Source organism: Brachypodium distachyon, chromosome 2 (genome assembly GCF_000005505.3).
Source record: "Brachypodium distachyon strain Bd21 chromosome 2, Brachypodium_distachyon_v3.0, whole genome shotgun sequence".
NCBI classification, from domain to species: domain Eukaryota; kingdom Viridiplantae; phylum Streptophyta; class Magnoliopsida; order Poales; family Poaceae; genus Brachypodium; species Brachypodium distachyon.
In genome coordinates this window covers 13,545,133-13,570,565 of record NC_016132.3, presented here as the reverse complement: position 1 = coordinate 13,570,565, position 25,433 = coordinate 13,545,133, and the positions used below count along the sequence as shown (strand labels likewise).

The 25,433-nt window shown below is 46.1% G+C and overlaps 2 protein-coding genes across 4 annotated transcripts in view; both read right to left on the bottom strand.

The window, feature by feature from the left end:
* Positions 1-19,590, bottom strand: part of LOC106865951 (retrovirus-related Pol polyprotein from transposon TNT 1-94) — a 29,038-nt gene extending 9,448 nt beyond the window's left edge. Inside the window, exons 1-4 of one of the 3 annotated variants that reach the window (XM_024460094.1) lie at positions 19,096-19,590; positions 18,499-18,603; positions 18,123-18,213; positions 11,774-14,468 (exon numbers count right to left, since the gene is read on the bottom strand). In XM_024460094.1, coding sequence (XP_024315862.1) covers positions 13,236-14,468; positions 18,123-18,213; positions 18,499-18,603; positions 19,096-19,457 — 1,791 coding nt within the window. In that variant the 5' untranslated portion in view covers positions 19,458-19,590 and the 3' untranslated portion in view covers positions 11,774-13,235. Of the gene's footprint in view, positions 1-11,773; positions 14,469-18,122; positions 18,214-18,498; positions 18,604-19,095 lie in introns of those variants that run through there. The other 2 variants (XM_024460095.1, XM_014898107.2) reach the window with 2 other exon arrangements.
* LOC106865952 lies at positions 7,721-8,671 on the bottom strand. The gene is made up of 2 exons (XM_014898111.2): positions 8,118-8,671; positions 7,721-8,013 (listed from the first exon to the last, which is right to left on the bottom strand). The coding sequence occupies exons 1-2, from the start codon at positions 8,626-8,628 to the stop codon at positions 7,997-7,999; spliced, it is 528 nt and encodes a 175-aa protein (XP_014753597.2). The 5' UTR covers positions 8,629-8,671; the 3' UTR covers positions 7,721-7,996.
* Positions 19,591-25,433: the final 5,843 nt, after the last annotated feature.

The following is a 25,433-nucleotide window of genomic DNA, read 5'->3' as shown; positions in this document are numbered from 1 at the left end:
AATCCAATCAAATACCAAATTGAATTAAAGCCTGAAAAATACTAGAAACTTTCAGAGATGCATATTGGGATATGCGGAATCCAAATTAAATAGAGAACAACCAAACGAGCGAGTATAAATCAAATTGTATTCTTGTTGGTGTTACTTCAATTCAAAGCCAAAGAATCAAGAAAATTTCAATTAAGTTTTGATTAATTCCACGAAATTTTCAAGTAGTCATTTTTAGAAAATGGATTTTGAAACTTCGAAAACTGGTATGTTACAGATACATAGAAGAAAGTACAACAGTCTCCCATTCTCTCGTGTGTTTTGCTCCCTAGCGATGCACAGGGATCCGATCGGCCCAAGGCCCCAAGGCCCAAGCAACGCAGCCTCGTTTTTTATTTACTTTTTGAGATCGGCTATGATTTGGGCCACAGCTGCTCGGCGGCTTCTTCTCCTCCTCGAGCGCGGCGAGCGATTCCTGAACTCCTGCGTCGTGACTGCTTGTATGCAGCCACCGCAGCTGTATCAGCTGCCGACTCCTGGATAGCCTTCTGCAGCATGTCTTCATCTTCTCGCGCCGCTCCAACATGCGCCGTGGCCGGCGGCGGCTGCATGGGCTCCGCATCGCGAACACGGATGCTCGCCGCGGAGCCTATGAAGCCGTCACTAGGTCACCTAGGAGGCAGAAACGTCTGTCGGTCCGTCCCGGGCTGCGCCGATAAGACCAGGGGCGGACCCAGTCGGGTTATTAGGTGGGGCTATTCTTAGTAAAAATTATAATTTTTAGGGAAAAATAGAACCGTGATGTATATTTTCCCACCCAATATTAAAACGGAGTGTTTGTCCCACCCAATATTAAAAATCTGGATCCACTATAGGATAAGGCAAACGTCTTTCAGCCTGCGCCGTTCTGACTGCCGGCTAGAAGAACCCGGAGCTCCCTGCGACGAGGACCCTTCATCGAACCAGGAAGATGCCGATGGCTGGAGAAACCAAGGGTATCTAATGGTGCGTGGTTTTTTCTTTGGTGGCATGGTGTCACCCCTGATGGCGGGCACCGGCGGAGCTACCGCCTGGCGACCCTGGGCAGCTGCCCGGACTTAGCTGGATAATTTATGCTAATCAGCATAGTTATATGAAGACTAAGATATGTTTTTTCTTAACTTTAATACTGATCGGTATAGCTTTTGCCCGGGCTGCTCGAGCTGGCTGGCTCCGCCACTGATGGCGGGTATGAATATGAACAGACGTGGGTTGAGTGGTTTTGTGACGGCGTGAACTGGCTCCTCTCTCGTGTCGTATATATGGACATATACTACTATAATAAAGCCCGTGGGCACCTCTATGTATCAGATTCATCGAAGTACACTGCCCCCCCTGGAGCCTCTTTTTTTGACCTCTTCTGGCCACTCTCTGCCAGCCACGCATGGGGTTTTCTTTTTCTAATTACTTTTCTTTTATCCTTTTGCGCTTTACATTTGATGGAACCGGCTGCTGCTCAGCATGTCATAGTGGGTGTTGCTTTTTGGTGACCGGCTCAGCATACCATTTTTCTCCTTTCATTTGCTCTTGGTGACTGGCTGCTGCCGGTTGCCCTCAAATATTATGTTCACTGTAGCCGGTTCCTTCTTTGCGAATGACCGGCAGAAGCCGGTTGCCCTCAACTATTATACGATTGTTTTTCTTGTGCTAGCCGGTTCCTTCTTTGTGTATGACCGGCTGCAGCATGTGCTATCCGGTAGCCCTCAAATATTATATTCTCTTCGTCCAACAAATGATGTATCAACTTTGATCAAATTTGAATGCATCTTTACACTAATTCATGTCTAAATACATTTAAATTTTGGCAAACCTGAGATATCTTTTAGATACATCTAAATTTTGACAAATCTGAGATATCTTTTATTGGACGTAGGAAATGAAATATTTGTTTCTCCTGTGCTAGCCGGTTGCTCTGAGATACAATTTTCTTTTTCGTTCCCTGATTTTTGTGTTCTTCTAACCGGCAGCTGCTTTTGCTAGCCCGCTGCCTGTCTTTACCTTTCAGAATTTTTGTTTGCATTTTATTTTTGGCTCTTTATTGTTTATTATGCCGGTTCCTTGTGTAAGTTGTGACCGGCTACTGGCTGTGTTATCCGGTTGCGAACTTGCGTACGATACTTGCTTCATTCAGAATGAAAAACAATGATACGGCAGAACAAAGAGAAGAAAGTGAGAACCTGTTAATCGGCCGACACAAAATAACAGGTGTGCTACGTGCACCTCCACCTTCTACAGGTGTCGCTGTAGATTTAAACACGTACACAGCTTATGTGCCACTACAGCACCACCTATAGGCTACAGGACACCCGGCAAGCAGCATGCAACTCGTAGACCGTGAAATTTTGACACGTACGCAGTTTAGGTGCCACCTACATCACCGCCTATAGGACACCCGGCAAGCAGCATGCAATTCAACTATTAAAAAATATCATATAAATAGAGCAGTAAACTACACAACAAGCTAAATAAGGGCAAAGCTAGAAAAAAAAAGACCCATTCGCCCAGCCCCGAGCTTGAGCCGGCCGGAGTGGTGACCGGGATGCGGTGCTGCGTGCACCCCCTCCTTCTCCGTCTCCAAAACCAGCCGCCGACCCCAAGGGATCTTCAAGAGCGCCTACGGAGGAGAGCTCGCCGGAGGAGGCCGGATCGATGGATCTACAGAGGCGTCGGACCCCGTCAGGGTTGGGGAGGGGATCGGTGGAGTGCCAGGAGGAGATGGGAGGAGCGGTGAATCGATGAGGATGTGGGTCGGATCCGGGGCTCCTCCCCCTGTGCGCCTCTGCTGTCTGCTAGATGCGGAATTTTTTTTTATTTCTTTTGAAAAGGAGATGCGGAGAAGTTGGAGGAAAAGGATACTCCTGTTGAGCCTAGGTTACGCCCGGGGCGCTCCTTTTGTACCGAGGCAGGTGGACCTAGACCGATCCGACGGCTTGGATGGACGGGGGTAGTTGCTGGGCCTACGAGCATATAATGGGCCAAATCTGGTCCTGGGCATTGGTTCCTATTGCGAATTTTAGCACTGTGCTAGGATTTCTCAAAAAAAAGTACTATGCTAGGCTTATTTTTGTGTAGGGAATAGGAGTTTTATCGATAGATAAAGGAAGATACTCAGTACATGATTCCTTCTTTCTATGCATGTGTCCAATTCATTGGCTGCCTCTTGGTGTCATATGTATGCCTAAACGTTTCTCCAAAAGAAAATGTACCTAAATTGGAGTCGCCCTTATAACTGAAAAAATCAAAATAAGAGAAAACACCTCCCTCCTCGAGACACGGTGTTACGGAAAAAACCACGGACGCACGTAAGGCTCAACTTCGCTATGTTGGAGCCCGTCTTTAGATGTGACTACATGAGGATAATATAAAGGCAATAAACATGAGTCCTAATAGCACAAGGAAAACGAGTTCAGAGGATAATATAAAGGCAAGGAAAACGAGTTCAGAGGATAATATAAAGGCAATCCTAATAGGACAAGGAAAACGAGTTCAACTCGTATACCAACAAAAAAACCCAAACCTATCCTGCTCCTGCTACGTCTAGAAAGAGTTAGGTAACGGATTCGGATTATTTTTCAACAATCTCCACCTTGAGTCGAATCCCCTCCAGTAGTCGAAGAAAGTAAACGCCTCCAAACAAATGAGCATAAACTGAAGGGGCGCGTAGAGATAAACAAAAAAATTTCCTACGCGAACTCCCAAGATCTAGCCGAGGTAGAAGGCCACGAGGATTACCACTAGACGCGCAGTTGCGGATTATTGATGCGGCGCCTTGATGCAGTGCAGTCCCTCGATCCGATCCAGCCGATCCAATCCCGCGATCGTCGAAGTGCTGAACGTACAGCACCTCTGCCGGTATCCACACGTGCGAGGAGGAGCTCCGGCGGCGGACTGCTAGATCCGGTGCGACGGTTGAACTGAATCGGGCTAGGGTTCTCAACGCATGAGAGTGGAAAAAACCGTGCCCTTTAGGCATCCCACGCCCCTGCTTATATATCGAGTGGAAGTGGGCTCCAAGCCTTGTGTCCCATCCACCCTGCGAGTCCAACTCGCATTGTCAGCCCAATTCCAGTTCGGGTCCAACCCGACCAAATACTTGCTCCCGCTCTTAAGTGTGTGACCCCACAGGCTCATGGCGACTTGGACACGATTGGAGTCCGACTCACAATCGATCAATCGGTAGCGGCTCCTAGCAGAACGTGCCGACTCCCAAGTACCATCGAGTCATGACGACGTACCTTCCAATGTGACATACGTCTTAGTCCCTTTTTGCCTCACGATATACCTTGTCGAACTATAGGCGATTAATCGTCATCCCTTTAATAGTTCAACTCTCTTCTCGATCTGTGATATACGATTCATCCGACTAACTCTTAGTCGATCAACCCGGTTAACAATTAACCAAGTCGCGCATGGCCATGCTTCCCGAATCATATCACTCGAGAGGGCCCAGAGAATATCTCTCCAGTCGGAGGGGCAAAATCCCATCTTGGTTATCCACATCACACAGCTTGATTCTCAGTCAACCCGAACTCTGCCTTTATAACTGCCCTGATACGGAACAACGTTTGACAGAACCTAAGTTGGTGATCCACAACTCGGATTGTGCGATAACCTCAGGTCTAAGGATTACATTGATTGAGACATGCAAATGACGACCTACTCGTTGCATCTCAATATGGGTCAGTCCGACTCGCTAAACTCTTTAGCCGAGTCCGTGTAAGCTGGAATGACATCACCATGCCCATGACAAGTGGAACCGAGTCATCAGCCAACTTTCACATTAGTCTAGGTTATGTGTCCAGCACAACCTCAATGACTAAGGACAATTTAGTATGAACAACATGAATACATAGTTCCACAATCAAATCACATATTCAATGATACATATCAGATGTTCAAACAAGGACAACTCAATAATATTTATGAATACATTGGGAATTACATCATACATGATTGCCTCTAGGGCATATTCCCAACAGTCTCCCACTTGCACTAGAGTCAATCATCTTGACATCATATGTCTAGACATCTAATGCCCATACCTCTCATGTGCGCCTCATGCTTAGGCTGTGGTAGCGCCTTTGTCAACGGATCTGCAATGTTTGCATCCGTGTGTACCTTGCATAACTTGATATCACCTTGTTCGACGAACTGGCGAATGAGGTGGTAACGCATGAGTATATGTTTGTTCTTCTGGTGTTGTCTAGGTTCCTTGGCTTGTGCGATAGCACCATTGTTGTCACAATATACGTCCAATGAATTGGACGCGCCCTGAACCACACCAAGATCAATCAGGAGATTCCTGATCCAAACGGCTTCCTTTGCTGCCTCCGAGGCAGCAATATACTCAGCCTCTGTTGTAGACGCAGACACAGTATCTTGCTTGGAACTCTTCCAGCTCACAGCCCCTCCGTTCATCACGAACACATATCCAGATTGCGAACGAGAATCATCTGAGTCGGTGAGATAACTCGCATCCGTGTAACCCTTTACACTGAGTTCATCCTCACCTCCATAAACTAGGAACATGTCCTTAGTCCTTCTCAAGTACTTAAGGATGTTTTTAACTGCTACCCAGTGGCTTTCGCCAGGGTCAGCCTGGTATCTGCTTGTTGCACTTAGAGCATAGGAAACATCAGGCCTAGTACAAATCATGGCATACATGATGGATCCGACTGCCGAAGCATACGGGATCGCACTCATCCGATTTCGCTCATCAGTTGTCGAAGGACACTGAGTCTTGCTAAGCTTTACACCATGGGACATCGGTAAGAATCCCTTCTTAGACGATTCCATGTTGAATTTCTTCAACACTTTGTCCAAATATGTACTTTGACTCAATCCAATGAGCCGCCTAGATCTATCTCTATAGATCCTGATTCCCAATATGTAAGTTGCCTCACCCAAATCTTTCATTGCGAAACTCCTTTCCAATGATTCTTTGGTTTCTTGCAACATCAAGACATCATTTCCCATCAATAATATGTCGTCCACATATAAGATTAGAAAATTTACTTTGCTCCCACTAAACTTCTTGTACAAACAAGAATCATGATCGCTCTTGATGAAGCCAAAAGATTTGACTACCTCATCAAAGCGAATGTTCCAACTCCGAGATGCTTGCTTCAGTCCATAAATGGATTTCTGAAGTTTGCATACCTTGTCAGCGTTAGCCGGATCGACAAAACCTTCGGGCTGTATCATATACACGTCCTCAGTTAAATTTCCATTGAGGAAAGCCGTCTTGACATCCATCTGCCATATCTCATAGTCGAAATAGGCTGCTATAGCTAACATGATCCGAACCGACTTAAGCATCGCTACGGGCGAGAAGGTCTCGTCGTAGTCAACTCCTTGAACCTGTCGGAACCCCTTCGCGACAAGCCGTGCTTTATAGACAGAAACATTTCCATCCATGTCAGTTTTCTTCTTAAAGACCCATTTGCTCTCGACGGGTCTTGCACCGTCTGGCAGATCAACCAAGGTCCAAACTTGATTTTCATCCATGGACTTTAACTCAGATCTCATGGCTCCAAGCCATGACTCAGAATCAGATCCCACCATCGCTTCCGAATAAGTTGTCGGCTCATCACTGTCTAACAGTAATACTTCACGAGCACTTTGCAATCTAGCAGATCTCCGTGGTTCTGGTGCTTTTACCGGCATAGATACCACGACCGGCTCAGCCTCTAAGACTGTAGCTGACTCGCCTCTAGCAGGTTCCTCCCGAATTTCTTCGAGTTGCACTGTGCTCCCACTGACTCCCCGACTGAGAAACTCTTTCTCAAGGAAGACACCGTTCCGAGCGACAAACACTTTGCCCTCTTCTCGGTTGTAGAAGTAGTACCCTAAGGTTTCCCTTGGATACCCCACGAAAATACACTTATCCGACTTGGCCGTGAGCTTGTCCGACTGAAGTCGCTTGACGAATGCTTCACAGCCCCAAATCTTAAGAAAAGACAAACTCGGCCTTTTGCCAGTCCACATCTCATGCGGTGTCTTCTCTACCGATTTCGATGGTACTCTGTTTAGTGTGAACGCTGCAGTTTCTAGACAATATCCCCAAAATGACAAAGGTAGATCTGTTCGACTCATCATTGATCGTACCATGTCCAACAAGGTCCGATTCCGCCGTTCTGATACACCGTTCCTCTGCGGCGTACCCGGTGGAGTAAGCTGAGGAACTATTCCACAACTCTTTAGATGGTCATCAAACTCATGGCTCATGTACTCGCCTCCACGGTCCGACCGTAGAAACTTTATTTTCTTGCCGAGTTGATTTTGTACCTCACTCTGGAATTCCTTGAATTTCTCAAAGGCTTCCGACTTGTGTTTCATTAAATAGACATATCCATATCTACTCAAATCATCAGTGAACGTAATGAAGTACTCATAACCACCTCTGGCTGTCGTGCTCATTGGGCCACATACATCACTATGTATTAGATCCAACAAGTCAGACGCCCTTTCACAACTCCTTGCAAAAGGCGTCTTGGTCATTTTACCGAGTAGGCATGACTCGCATGTCTCGAACGACTCCAAGTCGAACGAAGTTAAAAGTCCATCATCATGGAGCTTCTTCATGCGCTTCCAACTTATATGACCAAGCCGACAGTGCCAAAAGTAAGTCATATTCAGATCATTTGGTTTTAACCTTTTCACATTTATGTTATAGACTGATTCACTATCAAGATTCAAAATAAATAACCCGTCCAGGACGGGTGCAAAGCCGTGAAACATATCTTTCAAATATAAAGAACAACCATTATTCTTAATATTCGACTCATAACCTTGTCTCATTAAACATGAGGCAGAAATAATGTTTCGACTAAGCACTGGAACATAATAACAATTATTCAGCTCCATTAAGAATCCTGAAGGTAAATGAAGTTGCATCGTGCCGACTTCCAACGCAGCGACTCTCGCTTTGTTGCCGACTCGAATATCAACCTCGCCTCTTGCCACGCTCCTAGTTCTTACCAGCCCCTGCAACGAGTTGCAGATGTGAATTACTGATCCGGTATCATATACCCATGAACTGTTAGGTGCATCAGCAAGATAAATGTCTATAACATTACAAACAAGCGTACCTGAGTTAGAAGTCCCACTTCCACTCTTGGCTTTGTCAGCCAAAAACTTGCTGCAGTTCCTCTTCCAGTGCCCATCCGTCTTGCAATAGAAGCAAGTGGATCCAGCTGTAGGAGATGGCTTAGTCCCTGAGGCAGCGCTCGGGACAGAGTCCTGAGTTTTGCCTCCTGACTTAGCCTTCTTCTTCTTAGTCCAAGAACCCTTCTTGAACTTAGCCTTATTCTGCACCATCAACACTTGACTGGTGCCTTTCTTGAGGTCAGCCTCTGCTGTCTTGAGCATCCCATGTAGTTCAGTGAGCTTCTTATCCATACCATGCATGTGATAGTTCGAGATGAACGGAGCATATGCACTAGGAAGAGAGTTCAGAACTATATCTGTAGCGAACTCATCGCTTATGGGAAAACCCAGCCTATCCAAAGACCGCCCCCTTACAAGGGTTCGATCTCTGTGCTTTAGTGCTAGTCCCTGGATCGACTCACTAGCACACACAGTTTCAAGATGTAATATCATAGAACAAAGGTCTCAATATTACAACGTATCATCCAGAATATAAAAGGGGTACTTACAACTCGCATAACCTCACGGGTTAGCTAGAAATAAAACAATTGTTTAGCAGCGGAAAACGAAGATACAAGGGCACATCAACACCACGGTGAGAGCGTGTTGGAATGTAGGCCCGTAACCCAAACATGCAGAACGTACATCTTACTCGTCGTCGGAACTTCCTGCATCATCAAACGATGCAGCCACTAGGGTCAATACATTGATTGTATTGGCAAGATTCACTAGGAGTTATACCAGAGCCTACCAAGTATATGCAGTATTTGGCAAGGTGGAGTTCAGGCTGTTTGCGTGGAAGCAGAACATAAATTACCCTACTACAAAGGAATGTTATAATAATGTTAACTAATGGACACGGGGTAGACACACCCATGCTCCTATTAACCTAGAGTACATTGAAGTGGATTCTTCAAGTGCTCCTACCCTGTTCAAACCATTCATTTTATTTAAGAAATTGGAATGAGTGAGACTTTCCTTACAGCTCCACATCTAGTTGCTCAAATTGTCCGTTGCCGGGGACACGGCTAAGTACTTAGTTTTGACGCTCTCGAGAGTTTGTACACATTCCCCACAAGAAACCGACGTGTTAATCCCTTGCTGTCCTCAGGGTAGAGTAGCAACGGCATCGATTACGAGATTTTCAGAGGTAATTCCCTAAACCACGAGAGAATCACGCTCCCCCTACACGGCTACCTCAGTACAATTCCTCGGGTCTAGGTTCATACAACTTACTCTTGTCTCGCCAGAGCCCATATAGCATTGTGGTTGTACTAGAAGCTTCTAAATAGGAAACTAGTCCAGTCTCAGTTACCCCAGGTGGCATTCCACATTTGCAACGTAGGCGCTCCCCGAATCCACGGGAGAGACGTCCATGGACGATCCATTCCTGAATCCACAGGAACTCGACTCAGAGGGACCCATAGAAATGGACCTGACGCCGCTAATCCTCAAAATCCTCAAAGCAGCCCACCCAGGATGGTTCATTGAATTAGTTGTTTTGCCTTACATCTAACAAAACATTTCATATAGCCAAAGGCATAACAATATCATGATGTAGTTATTTCCCCCACGGTACTACCATAGCTTAGCATTCAAACTACAATCGATGGCAATTTGGTAGCAGGGTGATGACGAGGGTAAACTATACTACCTGGGATTTATAGCTAGCATAGAGGTACGAGTAATAGTCCTATCAATGCATCTCTACCAACAACACTAATGCATAAGTATTTTAAAACCACAATAATAATGGGATATGATCAAAGTGAACTTGCCTTGTCCAAAGTTGTGGTAGTTCTCGCACTCTTCGCAACAACAATGCTTACACTCCACACAATCTAAAATGAAAGGAACACACACAATAAACACAACATTCAATACAAAAACCATGCCATGATGCACATGCTATGCTGATGCACACAAAGGTTACCTCTAAGGTAAGAAGCTTCGTTTCTGTTTTGAAAAGTTTTTCAAATGGTTTGGACAGATTATACAACATCAAAGTGGTAATTAATATGCAAGAAACATGAATAGGGTTTAAAACAAAAAATTGTGCGGCTTTTGTAACATAGAGCAATAGTTAACTTGTATGCCATGATTAAACACAAAATAATTCTTTCTCTGGTCCTAATGGATAGAGAACAAGCTTAAATAATTTTATAGCAAGCTAACATGCTCAAAACTATTTTGAAACAATTCATTTGAAATTTAAACCATAAACCACCATTTTGTAAATAGCTACTGTCTAAGTTATTCAAAACTGAAAATAAAAAGTGCCAAAATATTCTACACGTTGCGACGATTCCAGAAAGGTGTGGATCGTAAATTTTGGACAAACGGTTTAAAAGATATGTGGTTTTGAAGTTGTAGGGGCTTTTCTGCAAAAGTGCATTATCCACTTCGGCCGAAAATAAAATAAACAAGAAAGCCTTGCCACGTGGCAGCGCGGGACTGGCCGGTTTCTAGGGTTCCGGCCGGCGGACGAGCTCGCCGGCGGCGGCGCGGGCAGGCAGCGCGGGCGAGCGGCCGGGGCGGCGCGCGCGGGGCGGCGGCGGGCGGCGCGGGGTAGCGCGGCAGGCGGCGGGTTCGCGGGCGGCGCGGGGCGCGGGAGCGCGCGGAGGGTGGCCGGCGGCGGCGGCGCACGGGCGCGGGGCGGAGCACGGGCGCGCGGGCACGGAGCGGGCGCACGGGCAGGCGGGCGCGCGGGCGGCGCGGGCCGGCGACCGGAGGCGGCGCGACGAGCGGGCGGCGGCCGGCGCTGAGGAAGATGGCCGGCGCGGGCGGCCGGAGGCGGCGGCGGCGGCCAAACGCAAAGGCGAGCGCGTCACGGCGTTCGGGACGGGGAGATGAGAGAGTCTAGGGGAGTGGCGCGGGGAGAACCTCACCGGAACGGCGACGAAACGCGAAGAACGGCGGTGGCAGCAACGAACTCCGGCGAGCAATTACTTTCTAACCGGTGCGAAATTGGATGTGGGGTTTGGGGGAAGTGGAGGAGAAAAGCGAGGCCTTCGGGGTGACGCGCAAGGATTTGGAGAAAACGGCCCGAGCGCGGAGAAATCGGAGGTGGAGTCGTGGGTAGTTCGCGGGCGTGCGTGGCCGGATTTTTCGGACGGAGGTTGAAGATGACGTGTGGGTCCCACCGGTCAGTGAGAGCGGGCGGCTCGGGCGGGCTGAGCCGGTCCGGTTTGGTTCGGTCCGGTCCGGTTTGACCGGGTCGGTCCGGTTCGGCCGGTTTTCCTCGGTTTTTCCTTTTCTTTTGTCTATTTTCTGTTTTCGAATCTCAAAATTGATTCGGAGCTCCAAATCACTCCAAATAAAATGCAACAAAATTTGTAAAATCATATTTTCATATGATCTAACTTTTGGAGTAAGAATTTTCTCAAAATAAAATATTTAAAAATACATTTGCCTATAAAATGGCTTTTAGGGCCCTTAGGTTATCAAAACAAATTATTTTTCAAAATACTTTCAAAAGCCAATTATGGGATAGCTCTATATATATGCATTAAATCCCTTTTTACCACAATACCCTCATGGGTCAAAAATGCAAATACCCAAGAGCAAGATCAAAGCCCAAAAACAAATAACAGCATTTTTGAAAAAGGGTTTTCTGGGCAAACTTTAGGGTTTTGAAAGTGATCAAATGCAAGAGTGACATGATGCTTATGATATGCAATGCATATGAAGGGTTTTGAAAATTGGGATGTTACAGTCTAGAAAGAGTTGGTAACGGATTCGGATCATTTTTCAACAATCTCCACCTTGAGTCGAATCCCCTCCAGTAGTCGAAGAAAGTAAACACCTCCAAACAAATGAGCATAAACACCTTGTGCGTCAAAGTCCATAGAACTAGTGAGTAATACCAATTAAGTATGAGCAAAGCTCAAAACTTATTTGAATTAACAGAAGTAACAACTTCTGAATAAGTTGAAGGTTCAGCATTGTCTTCAAACTTCTTCTGCCATGCTCAAAGCATATGAAACAATGTTGCATTCTTCAATCAACCTCCTGGGTCGAACAATATTTCTTTTAGTCCTATCAGCTGCAATGGACCGTTGTGGTGGCAGCACAACATTGGGAGCTTCCTGAACATTTTCCTCTTCAATTTTTTTTATGGACGCTGAATCAATAACATGCTCCACCTGCACACTTGTATCGTGTGGCTTCATAGCAGAAACATCGGTAGATGACTTATCAGGTAACATAGCAGATTCATCAAAAGTAACACTTTTGCCAACCACTACCTTTCTAGTTTCAGGATTCCACAGCTTTTAGCCTTTCACACTAGGCTTAAAACCAAGGAAAATGCACTTGACAGCTTTAGGCTCCAATTTACCATTATTAACATGAGCATAAGCAGGGCAACCAAATATTTTCAAATCTGAATAATCCGCTGGAGAACCAGACCATAACTCAATTGGAGTTTTCTTTCCAATAGCAAGGTTAGGTGACCGATTGATTAAGCGACAAGCAATGGAAGCGGCTTCTGCCCAAAAACTTCTAGATAATCCAGAACTTGACAACATGCAACGTACCTTCTCCATGATGGTTCTATTCATGCGTTCGGCCATACCATTTTGTTGAGGGGTACCTGGGACAGTGTAATGTCTGAAAATTCCCTCTGACTTGCACAAAGCATCAAATTCTCCAAAACAAAATTCCAAACCATTATCGGTACGTAGCTTCTTGACATACTTGTCAGTCTGTCTTTCAATCATAATCTTCCACTCCTTAAATGCATTGGAAACATCCGATTTGTGCTTCAAGAAATATGCCCAAACTATTCTCGAGTAGTCATCAATGATGGTCAACACATAACCAGCACCTCCAAGTGAAGAAACACGGGATTCTCCCCACAAATCTGAGTGAACGTACTCCAATATGTCTTTGGTAGAGTGAGTTCCTTTGCCAAACTTCACCCTAGTTTGCTTGCCGAAGACACAATGTTCACAAAATTTCAACTTGTCGATGCATTGACGAGACGATCAAGTAAGCCTTTTTTGCATAGCTCCATCATTCCAGTTTCACTCATATGACCAAGACGCATATGCCAGAGACTAGTAGCATCCAGATAATTTAGGCGAAACAACAATAGCATTATCAGTAATTGCCATACCTCGAAGGTGGTAAAGATTTGTAGCCTTCATATCACCTTTCATCACAACAAGAGAACTTTTTGTGACCTTGACGATCTCATCTCCACCTGAATACTTGTACCCTTTATTGTCAAGAGTACTCAAAGAGATAAGATTTTTCTTCAAATTCGGAATGTGGCGAACATCCGATAAAGTTCTGATAGTGCCATCAAACATCTTGATTTGAACGATGCCAATGCCTGCAATCTCGCATGGAGAATCATCGCCCATCAACACAGAACCATTTGGCATAACTTCATATGTTGCAAACCACTCCCCGTGCGGAGTCATGTGGAAAGTACATGCCGTATCAAGAACCCAAACATCTCTCATTTTGGAATCACCGGTAGCGACAACGAGAACATCACCATCAAAATCTTGTTTGCTAACAACGATGGCTCGGGCATCATCCTCTTGTTGATCCTTCTGTTTGAATTTGCCATTCCTTTTCTCCTTGTTCTGCAACATGTAACACTCGGAGATTTCATGCCCATCTTCCTTGCAATATTTGCAAGACTTGTACTTGCCTCTGGATTTTGATCGGCCTCTGTAGCCGTTTGAACTTTTGCCTCTATTTCCATTATTTGAGCTCCTCTCATTTGTCCTACCACGAACAGATAATCCCTCACCCTGAGACGAACTTGAACCAACGTGAGACACCATATGCTTCATCTTCTCCTTGGAGTGCAAAGCTTCATAAACCTCATTAAGGGTGAGAGTATCACGGCTGTATAATATGGTATCTCTAAAATTGGTATATGAACTTGGCAGTGAACATAGGAGCATTAAACCCATATCTTCTTCATCATACTTAACTTCCATTGCCGCTAGGTCAGATATAATCTCCTTAAACTCAGTAATGTGATTTAACACATTACCTCCTTCTTGCAGTCGGTGGAGAAATAACTTTTGCTTCACATGCATTTTACTCGTGAGATCTTTTGACATGCAAATCTCTTCCAGCTTTAACCATAGAGTGGCGGCTGTCTTCTCAGTCAAGACTTCTTGCAAAATATTGTTGTGCAGATGAAGTTGAATTTGGGCCATAGCCTTGTGATCCTTTCTCTTCTCCTCGTCAGTCCAATCAGCAGATTTTTTTTTCGCGAAACCATCCAGTGCATCATCATAATCGGCTTGCGCCAATAACGCCCGCATCTTGACTTGCCATAAGAAAAACCTTGTGTCACGATCCAGCAGCGGAAGGTCGTACTTCATGGTAACCATGAGTAGATGAAACCGTGTGCACAAAGTAGTACAAGCCAGAAATTGCGGAAGAAAACTTGAATTGATAGCACCTGGTAGACTTCGTGTGTGGAGTTATTAAATTAGATCAAAAGAACTGTTGGTCAGCAGCAGCAGGTGAGAAAAAACGCCTTGAAGGTTTGCACCCGATCGATTTCCTCTAGCACGGTCCTCGGAGACAGGAGATTTCGCCTTGGGACTTGCACCCGATCGATTTGCCTGCTTCCGTACGTGCTCTGCGCCGCCTGAGGCTTCTGCTTCGGACCGGTTTGATGCTTGGCGTCGCGCGGTCGCTGCTGCTGTGTTTGGCCTGCGCCGCCTGAGACTTGATTGCTCTGGTAACGCCGCAGTCTGCTTCTTCGAATCGATCGAACGAATCGATGTTTATCTGCCGCACACGTCGTACGGCTTCCGATCGAATCCGAGTAGAAAACGAAATCGGCAACCGTCTCCGAGTCGTTGATGGCCGCGGAAACGAAATTAATTTCCGTCGGCTTGGAGCTCGGCGGAACTCGGCGGAACGGAAGTCTCTAAACGGACTCACCAAAAGTGTCTCGTAAATTTAATCTCAACAACGTGACTCTGATACCACTTGTTACGAAAATAGAGATTAAACTAGAAACGAGAGACACGAATTTAACGTGAAAACCCTCGCGAAAAAGCACGGACGCACGAAGACGCAACTTCACTATGTTGGAGTATTGCAAGCACGAGACGACAGGCTCGGTTTTAGGTGTGACTACATGAGATATATAACGGGCAATAAACAATGAGTCTTAATAAAACAAGTAAACGAGTTCAACTCGTATACCAACAAAAAACCCAAATCTATCCTGCTACGTCTAGCAAGAGTTGGTAACGGATTCGGATCACTTTTCAACACACCGTGACTTAACTGAAACTAAGGAAAATGTGTAGAAAGCATGATGAATACTGATTAGTGATTAGAAAATGATTAATTGAAAAACAATAATAGCCCTAGTTTAGCGTGAGTAGTGTTTGATTTTCAGTTTGAGGCACTGAAACTAAATAGAAAATACACCGGCAACACACAATGTATTGTGCTATGGAGAGAGTTGTCTGTGCAACAAAAAAGGCTAACAATTTAACTAATTGATGAACAGAGACGCAATTTCCGATGTCCTCAACAAACACAAACAAATGAAAGGCGTTTCTGATTTGATATTATGTGTGGCCGTAAAAATGTGTTAAATTTAGAAGACACTTAAAGGTACTGCCGACTAACTTGGCTGCTATGTTAACCATACACAAAAGGATAAGCAAAAACAGAAAAGTATGCTGCTAGGATGCCTGACCTTGGAAGATTGGTTTTCATGAAGGCGTGTTAGGCTATGCAGGTAAAAGAAAACAGACTGAAAACCCATATCTACAGCATACTGAAAACGGTTTTTATGAAGGAATGCTCATGTTGCAACCATTGAAATACACACGGAAAGATAAAAAACTAAGAAGTGGAAATTATTTACCTCTAGGAACAAAACAGCAACAACAATAAACCCTGGTGTGCCAGCCACTGATATTTCAAACTATCAAAGAAGAAAGCAGGAGACCAAATCTAGCAGGGGCAATCATAATCTGACTAGGAATGATGAATCACAAAAAAAAAAGGTGAAGCAGCAAGCGTAAAGACAGATAATAAACTGAGATTAGGCTGATTGAATAAAAAATGCTGGTAGAAGATAACTGAAACTAAAGGCTGAAATTGTGAAATCTAACTGAAACCACCTTAAGCTTAAGCTTAACTGAAAAATAACCGACCCACCTTAAGCTTCGGCATGATTAGCGATGGAGAAATGAGGCATGGCACCAACCTGATAAAAATGGCAATCAGTCCAGGGTACATACCCTGTCCCGGCGACTTCGAGTAGGGCTATCTGGCTAGGTCGCCACCGGAAATGGGGGTCAGAGCAGCGGGGAAGGGAGTACAGTGAGATGCGGCGGCGGGAGTGGGACACTTGGGCGTCTGAAATCAACGCCCCCATGCCGGGATCGCCGCAGCATTCATCTGCATCCGGGGCGCCTCATACCGGTGCCCCCTCGCGGCAGCACCGCCTCGCCGTGGTCGCGGTAGCAAAATTACAAAGGGTCGACTGGAGGCAACAGAGAGAGCAGAGACATACCGAGCGCGACATTCCATGTTTTAACTGAAACCATCATTGCTGCACTCCACGATCACTAATATAATGTACATGCCGCCAAAAAATTCCATGTTTTCACAAAGAAATAAGTTCATTTTACCCCCCTCAACTAATCGATAAGTCCAAGAAACACCCTAAACTATGAAACCGGATATTTAGCCCCCCCCCCCCCCCCCCCCGAACTATCAAAACCGGGCACCCGACCCCCCTGTGCCTGTTTCCTGCTGGTCTGGGCGGTTTTGACCATGCTGACCGCCACGCTGGCAACAAGTGTCTGCCCTCCTAACCCCGCGCCTAGACCTCTATCTCTCTTCTCAAATTCCAAATCGGGAACCCTAGCTCTGGCGTCGGCGGGGGCTGGATGACGCAGGCCTTGCGGAGGCGGACACTGGGCGTTGGGGCGGCTGCTAATCGACTGTTGGAACCTGCGCCCGCCCCTCTTCTTCCTCCCCGACGCCGGCGGCTGCTGCTCAGTGAGTTCATCTGCTTTTTTCTTCTTCTTTTTCCCTCTCCTTCTGCTCCTCTGCTCGATGCTTAGCTTGCTGCATTTGCTTCTGTTCTTATAGAGCAGTGGAAGATGACCTAGACTGCAACTAGAATTGCAAACAGATTTGAGAAGATGATTAAGGCTAAAAATCAGAAGGGAACCAGCGGAGGAAAAGAGAAGGAAAACCGAATCGAATAACGGCTAACTCTGGTCGCGGGACCTAAAGAACAGAAGAGAGAGAGAGAGAGAGAAGTCTGGGCAGATGGGCTCGGGACAGCCACTTGCCAGCCTGGCATGCCAACATGGCGGTCAACATGGTGAAAACCGCCCAGACCAGCAGGAAACACGCAAGGGGGGTTGGGTGTCTGGTTTTGATAGTTCGGGGTGTTAAATACCCGGTTTCATAGTTTAGGGTGTTTTTTGGACTTCTCGATTAGTTGAGGGGGGTAAAATGGACTTATTTCTTTCACAAATGACTGGTTTCTGATCATTCTCTAGACTAGACTGTTTTAATTGAAAGCATCATTGCTGCAAAACAGAGTTCATGTAATAATAATTGGATTTCCCATCAACAAAGTTTTCCAGTAGACAAGTAAAAGAAGGTTAACCCTCTTTTCAACGGTAACAAAAAAAAGGCAATTATAAGCATTAAGGAAAAGGAAGACAATGACATGCTGTAACAAAAAGGAAAATTATATAATCTTCTTTCATGACCAACCAAATGGGCACAAAAAATCTGTCGTGAAACATTATAAACTATCATATGTGAAAAAACAACAGTTTTTGAGTAGATTTTACAAATTCTCAATAGTAACCGACGTCATAACAGATCAGTATTAAGAAGAAAAGCAATATTCCCTAAAATCATGCATGTGTAGGATAACAGAAAATCTGTAGTATTCCGGATGCTCGAAAACATACCTTGGACTCCAGAACAGGTTCATATTGTAGAGTAACTTGAGCCAAAATCATATCAGTGTCTTCCAGACGATTAGGCTGATCCAAAATTGCCCTTCGAAAGTAAGGGCAAAACAGACATTTAATGACATAAACACATAAATGGTAAAATATTTATGGTGTGTGGTTAAGGATCTAGCACGAGCTAGTTTCTTCAGTTCATACACTTCTCTACCCAAGCAATGAACTGATTAATCTCTTCATTGACATGCTTTTTTAGAAGTTCTTTTTCCAGGCCATAGGGGTATCCATGTTGGTACCATGCCACATAAATAATATGTGAAACACTATATACGGTTCTTCTAATTATGAGTATAAAAGAAAAGCTATGGGAACTCACTTCAGATAATATATATGGTCCTTCCGCATCAAATGAACCTGCTTCTGCAAATTCAAATAATGATGGCTGAGATCATATCCTGAGAAATCCTCAAGAAAACAGCTCCTAGGGACATAAGACATAGTTTCAGTGAACTACAGAAAAAGGAAATTAACAGAGGTTTGTAATTTCTCCTTCACACTAAAACATGAGTGCATTTCTGAATTTTTTGCAAAGCTTTAATGTACTAAAGAATGAAGACATATGTATGCTCATGTTCCAAACAAGTGTATGCAATATTACTGGCAATGTATGCTCACTTTTGGTAAATTAACAAGATCGTCTCTATTACTTCCCAGTTCCCCGGCAGATATATTTCAGAATAATTTAAGAAATTGACACACTCACTTGCAGAACTGCAATTAGATCCGTATAGAATGCTAAATTGTATATAGAGCTGCATAATAGAGATTCGTATCAATGGTAGCATCAATTACCAGTATTAAAAATTCTAATCGATAACACCTTGACTTAAATCACCAAGCAGCAGATCAAACAAGAGTTCCATCCAGATGGAACAGAGGGGGAAATATTGCGGATGTAGATCGCAAGGTCTACCTTATTGCAGGCGGCAGAGGGCTCAATGATGCATGAAATGGGGCCGGATCTTGTGGGGGTAGAGGTCGGCAACGGAGGCAGCAGCAAGTAGGGTGGCCGACACGGTCGCTTGAGGGAGGCGCAGCTGCCGAGGCAGCGAGCGACGGTGGTGCGGAGCGAGGAGAGGAGGAGGCGGAGGGGGTGGCAAGTGCGCGCGGTCGAGGCGAGCAGCTGCGACGAGGTGGACGGAGGGGGTCCACATGAAGGGAGGCAACGGCTAGGCCGCGGTAAGCGAGGCGGCCGACGAGCGCGGCGGCGCATGGCACGGCAGGATCATGGAGGTGGACTGCGGGGAGCACGGAGGGAAGTACGGCGGGGAGCATGGCGGCTGGGCACCTGGCCGGAGGCGGCCGGAGCAGGGCGCAGTCGAGAAAGGAGAAAAGCAAGAGGTACTAAGTAACTGAGGGAGAGGAACGAGGAAGTGGTCAATTCTTTTTGGCTGGCTGGTCGGACGGTTTCCATTTTCTCTGAGATGAACAAATTTTAGCAAAAAGAGGGGTATGTGATATTTATACCCTCAATTCGAGGTATAATACTTATGTGATTTTAATATATCATAAATCATCAAAGATGATTGAAAATTTTACGTTCCAGAATTGTTGGCCCTACCTGGTATAATACTTATGGGTTCAACACTTCAAGTTGGTCTTCCATAATATCCAGAAAATGTTCGGAGTTGTGTGATAATAGAACAAATGTTTGAAAAAATGTACACAAATGTGGTTGAAAACTCATGTTGTAGAATCCTCAAGCCTTGGCACCATGGTGCCCTGTCTAGGCTTCCTTTTTACATTAAATACTACTCCCTCGGTTCGTATTGTGTTGCAACTTTATCTAGATACACATGTTAACTACACTTTAAAACACGTCTAGATACATGCATATCTATACAAAGTTGAGACACTTAATATGAGAAGGAGGGACTACATGATATGTAAACGCCTTACAATCCTCCAAGATATGACTTCAAATAGATCTGATGAGTTACATTCCTCCAAAATATAACTATGTACGTCTATAAAACTTCAAAAGATCTACATAACATGACATTCAATAACAAGAACATTTACAATGGATCAACATATATAAGGTAGCACTAAAGCAAGATAAAGACGTGATTTTTATGGAGAACCAAAACAAAACTTGAAAGATGTTGAAAAAAGTGTGTCAAAACAATAGCTTTAAATTTTACAAGATCCGTGACATGAATATTCCACATACTCCTACCCGTAATGAGCAGTTCACACATACGCTCCACACATGAGCAGGCAGTAATGAGCAGTTCCAACTAGCACTACTACAAAATGGTCTACATGCAACGACACATCAGTAACGGGTCCGGCGCGACCGTTACTGATGAAGAACATCAGTGTCGGTCACGGCCGCGACCGTTACTGATGAACAGAGCGGGCACCGCCCGTCCCCGCCCAGCCACACATCAGTGGCGGTCGTGCGAGGCGACCGCCACTGATGAACAATCATAGGTCGCGAGTTACATCAGTGGCGGTCGGTTAAGAGGCGACCTCCACTGATGAACAATTCATCAGTAACGGTCGGCCTAGCGCGAACGTTACTGATGTGCCCACGATTATCAGTAACGGTCGCGCAAACCCCGACCGGCACTGATGTTTTTCGCGGTTTAAATAGACTGGGCAGAGCCGCAGCTGGTTGCGCCGTGCGTCGTAACGGACCAGCTACGGCCCCTTCTTCTCCGGCGACGGCGAGGTGCTGCCCGACCGCGCCATGGCCGCCGGCGAGCCCCCCAGGTAGCCCCTCCTCCCTCCCCTTCCTCCTCTCTCCCTCCCCCCCCTCCTCCCCCCGCTGAGCTCCATTTTGGAACTCCAGCGGTCGGCGAGCTCCGATTCTCGACCCCGAAGCTTCCCTCTCCCTCCTGATGTCTCTCTCCCTCCCGATCTCTCTCGCCGGCCTCCAATTTCTCTCTGAAGTTCCCCAATTTCAAATTTTTTAGCTCCGCGGCCGCCGGCCAAAATGCGGCCTCCTCGTCGTCGCCCGGAGCTTCCCTCTCGCTTGCGAGCTCTCCCCCCCTCCCGATCTTTCTCGCCGGCCTTCAATTTCTCTCTGAATGTCTCTAATTTCAAATTTTTAGTTAGCTCCGGTTAATTAACACCTTAATCTCCTTGTCAATGATTAAGATAACTATTTTGCTTTTTTGTTTTCTTGTGTATTGTGTTGTAGATCGAAGGACCGTTCTTGGATGTATGCCAAGGAAAGAATCAATGCTCGATGGATAACCGAATGGACGGTCTTTTTTGGAGTCGCGAAAGGTGATATGGAACGAAAAGGACTTTTGATGATGCGTTGTCCATGTCGCAAATGTGGAAACACATGCATGATGAAGCCTGAAAATGTTCCGATGCACGTGCTGGCATCGGGTTTTGTGGAAGGTTATTCTCGCTGGACTTGTCACGGGGAGGATGCGGTTGATGTCGATAGCGGTAGCGAAGATGATGATGTCCTGCGGTACGATTTGGCGAATGATTTCGAGGAAGAAACAAGGATCGATGAGGAGGCTAATGTGGAAGGTGAAGGAGCTCCACGTGGCAGGATTGCCGAAATGCTAGATGACCCATACCTACGGGACCAGCTGGAGGACCCCGAAGATGTGGCAGAGTCTGCTCAGTTCAAAAAATTGTTGGAGGATGCAAACACACCCTTGTATGATGGAGCTGGCGAAGAAAACAACGTGCTCGGAGTGACGCTTGAACTTTTGAGGCTGAAGGCAGCATCATGCTGGTCAGACAAGGGCTTCACGAACTTGTTGAGTTACCTTGCTTCGGTTTTTGCACAGGCAAACAAGTTGCCCAAGAGAACATACGAGGCAAAGAAGATTAAATGCCCGCTCGGATTAGATTGCGTGAAACATCATTCATGTCCAAACGACTGCATGATATACATTGGAGAGTACAAGAACCATGAGAGCTGCCACATATGCGGTGCATCGAGATACAAGAAGAAAAACGCCAGAGCTGGCGAAGATGATGGGGAAGAAGTGATGAAGGGCAGACCGGCAAAAACTGTCTGGTATCTTACGACAGGTGGCCGAGTTGAACGTTGCCCGCTTCATCCAAAATTGTTTACATGGGCCACCGAAAGTGGTTGGATGCTAAAGACTCTTGGAGGGATGACAAGGAAAGGTTCAATGGGAAGACGGAGCATGGGACAACGCTGAAGGAGAAGTCTGGTATGCAAATCCTCGAAATTGTGAACGATCTTGAGGTTGTCCCCGGAAAGATTGCTGCGAAGAAATATAAGGAACCAGAAGGCGTCGTGTGGAAAAGGAGGTCCGTATTCTGGGACCTGGAGTAGTGGGCACATTTAGAATGCCGCCACAGCATAGATGTCATGCACGTGGAGAAAAATGTATGCGATAGCATGCTGGGGTTGCTGATGAACATTCCAGAGAAGACGAAAGATGGACCCAATGCACGGAAGGACCTGGAACTCATGTCTATCAGGAAAGAGTTGTGGGGCAAAGATCAAGTGTTGGCAGCCGACAAGAATGGTTTCGTGACGATGATCACGCGGTGTCGTCTTGCATGTTACAATGTGTACAAAGACGACTTGCATAGGATGTGCCAATGCCTGCAGGGCATAAAAGTCCCATCGAAGTACTCGTCGAGCATCAAGCATCTAGGATACATGAAGAGTCACAAGCTATCTGGCATGAAGTCTCATGACAACCATGTCATACTCACTCGGTTACTTCCAGTCGCAATCAGAGGTATCATGGAGCCGCACGTAAGGGAGACAATCATGAAGCTTTCTGACTTTTTTGACAGCATCTCACAGAAGTCAATCACCGTTAGATGATGCCAGATACTGAAGGATAGTATGATACAGATTCTGTGCGAGCTCGAGATGTTCTTCCCTCCATCATTCTTAGATATCATGGTCCATCTAATGATCCACATATGCGATGAGATCCTGTCCCTAGGGCCCTTGTTCCTGCATAACATGTAAGGCCCTGAACGATACAACGGGGTTCTGAAGCGGTACGTTCGTAACAGATCGCGTCCGTAAGGTATCATCGTGGAAGGCTTTAGGGCAGAAGAGTGCATCGAGTTCTGCACGGATTGGTTGGCCGATCAGAAATCAATAGGTGTTCCCGAATCACGGCACAAGGGCAAGCTCGATGGCGAAGGTGGCCTTGCACATACATACCTTAATGTCTATGGAAGAGGAAGGGAAGCTGACTTTGAAAGAGCACATTTGGTTGTGTTGCAAACTGTCGATTGCTGCCGGCCTTATCAGGAAATGCACATGGAACAACTGCGAAATGAGAACCCTAAAAGAGGAGAAGTCTGGATCCACTAGGAGCACAATAAAACATTCGTAGCGTGGCTGAAGAATTATTGGTACGACAGGGAGACGACCAATGTATCAGAAGAGACGGTTGCATGTTTGTCACGGGAACTTGCTTACCACGTCTCTACTTGGCAATCATATGCGATCAACGGCTATAACTTCTACACTGCATCTCAGGACCGTAAAAGCACGTATCAAAATAGTGGTGTAGTCATGACTTCTGAGACCGTGACCGACGACAACAACAAAACCAAAGCGTTCTTCGGCGTTATCGAGGAGATCAGGGAATTGGAGTACTCGATCACAAAGATCCCAATGTTCTAAGATGGACCAAAGGTGACAAAGAAGAAAGTCACAGGTTCACGACGATGGTGCTACCTCCTGAGATCCCTCGTGAACAAGTTGGTGTGAGAAAAATCGGCAAGAGAGGAACCATGGGTCTTTGCTAAATAATGCAAGCAGGTATTCTACATGGACGACCCGGCAAATAAAGGCCGCGTCGTAGTAAGAAGAGGGAAAAGAAGCATTGTTGGAGTGGACGGAGTGACTTCACAAGAAGACCACGAAGGTTTCCATGATCCGACGACCGCCGCAGATGACGAAGAAGCAGAACGCACGATATTAACGAGGAAAAGGAGAGGGAAAAGAAGAAGTGATGGGAGCGACAGCGAGAAAATACCACAAAAACCCTACCTCAGAAGTAGTTCTGCGAGGAGTCAAGTTATGACTTACCGAAGGAAGGAGAAGCACTAGTAGTCACATTGTAAAAATGTACTCGTACTGAATCTTAATGCAATTTGTATGCATGTGATGAATTCTTTGAAATTTATATGCATGGGATGAAATTATTTGTGAAATTTGTATGCATGTGATGAATTTTTTGAAATTTGTACTAGAGAAATGCATGAATTATGTGATGAAATTATGTGTCAAATTTGTACTAGAGAAATGCATGAATTATGTGTTGAAATTATGTGTGAAATTATGTGATGAGATTACTAGTGAATTCCATGATGTGGTGTACAAATACTAGACGAATGCATGAATTTTTTTATCAAACTTGAAATACTAGTAAGTATAATCATCAGTAACGGTCCGCCTGTTATTCGCCCGTTACTGATGAGTGCATATACTCATCAGTAACGGTCGCACAACAGCTTGACCGTTACTGATGAGTGGTTGGGCATTGCTCACAAGAGGTTATCTGTGGCGGTCGCACCGTAGCGCGACCGTTACTGATGATTAAGCCCACATCAGTAACGGTCGGCTCCCTTACCCGCCCGTTACTGATGTACGTAGGGTATATAAGAGAAGACGCCGACACGGTCGAGTCTCATTCTTGCCTGCGCATCCTCCCCTAACACGAGAGACCAGCAGTGGGCGCCCCGCTAACCCTAGCGAAGCTCTGCCCAATTTTCGCGCCGCCACCGCCTTCAACCCCGCGCGCTGCCCCGAGCCCGCCACCGACGGCCTCGCCCTCGCCTCCTTCCTCCTCCGCCCCGAGCCCGCGCCGGATTCTGCGCCGTCTTCCTCCTCCGCCCCGAGCTCGCGCCTCCCCGTCCTCGACCGGAGCCGGCCGCCGACGGCCTCGTCGTCCTCGCCCGGAGCAACCGTCCACCTCGCCCGCGACCTCCGCCCTGAGTCGTCTTCCTCCTCCGCCCTGAGCCGTCTTCCTCCGCCGTCCCCGAGCCCGCGCCACCGAGCCGTCTTCCTCTTCCCCGCCGTCGACGCCATGCCACCGAGCCATCTTCCTCGACCCACAGGTGCGCGCTCCCTCTGCCTCCCTCTCACTGTTAGGGTTAGGGTTCGCTGTTAGGGTTAGGGTTAGTGTTAGGGTTCACTGTTAGGGTTAGGAATTGCTGCTTCTGCCCCTGTTTTACAAGTGTTAGGGTTCACTGAGATTAAAGAGCATGATTTATACAAGTGTTAGCTTGCTGATTTGAATTAAAGAGCATGATTTGGATTATGTAGCT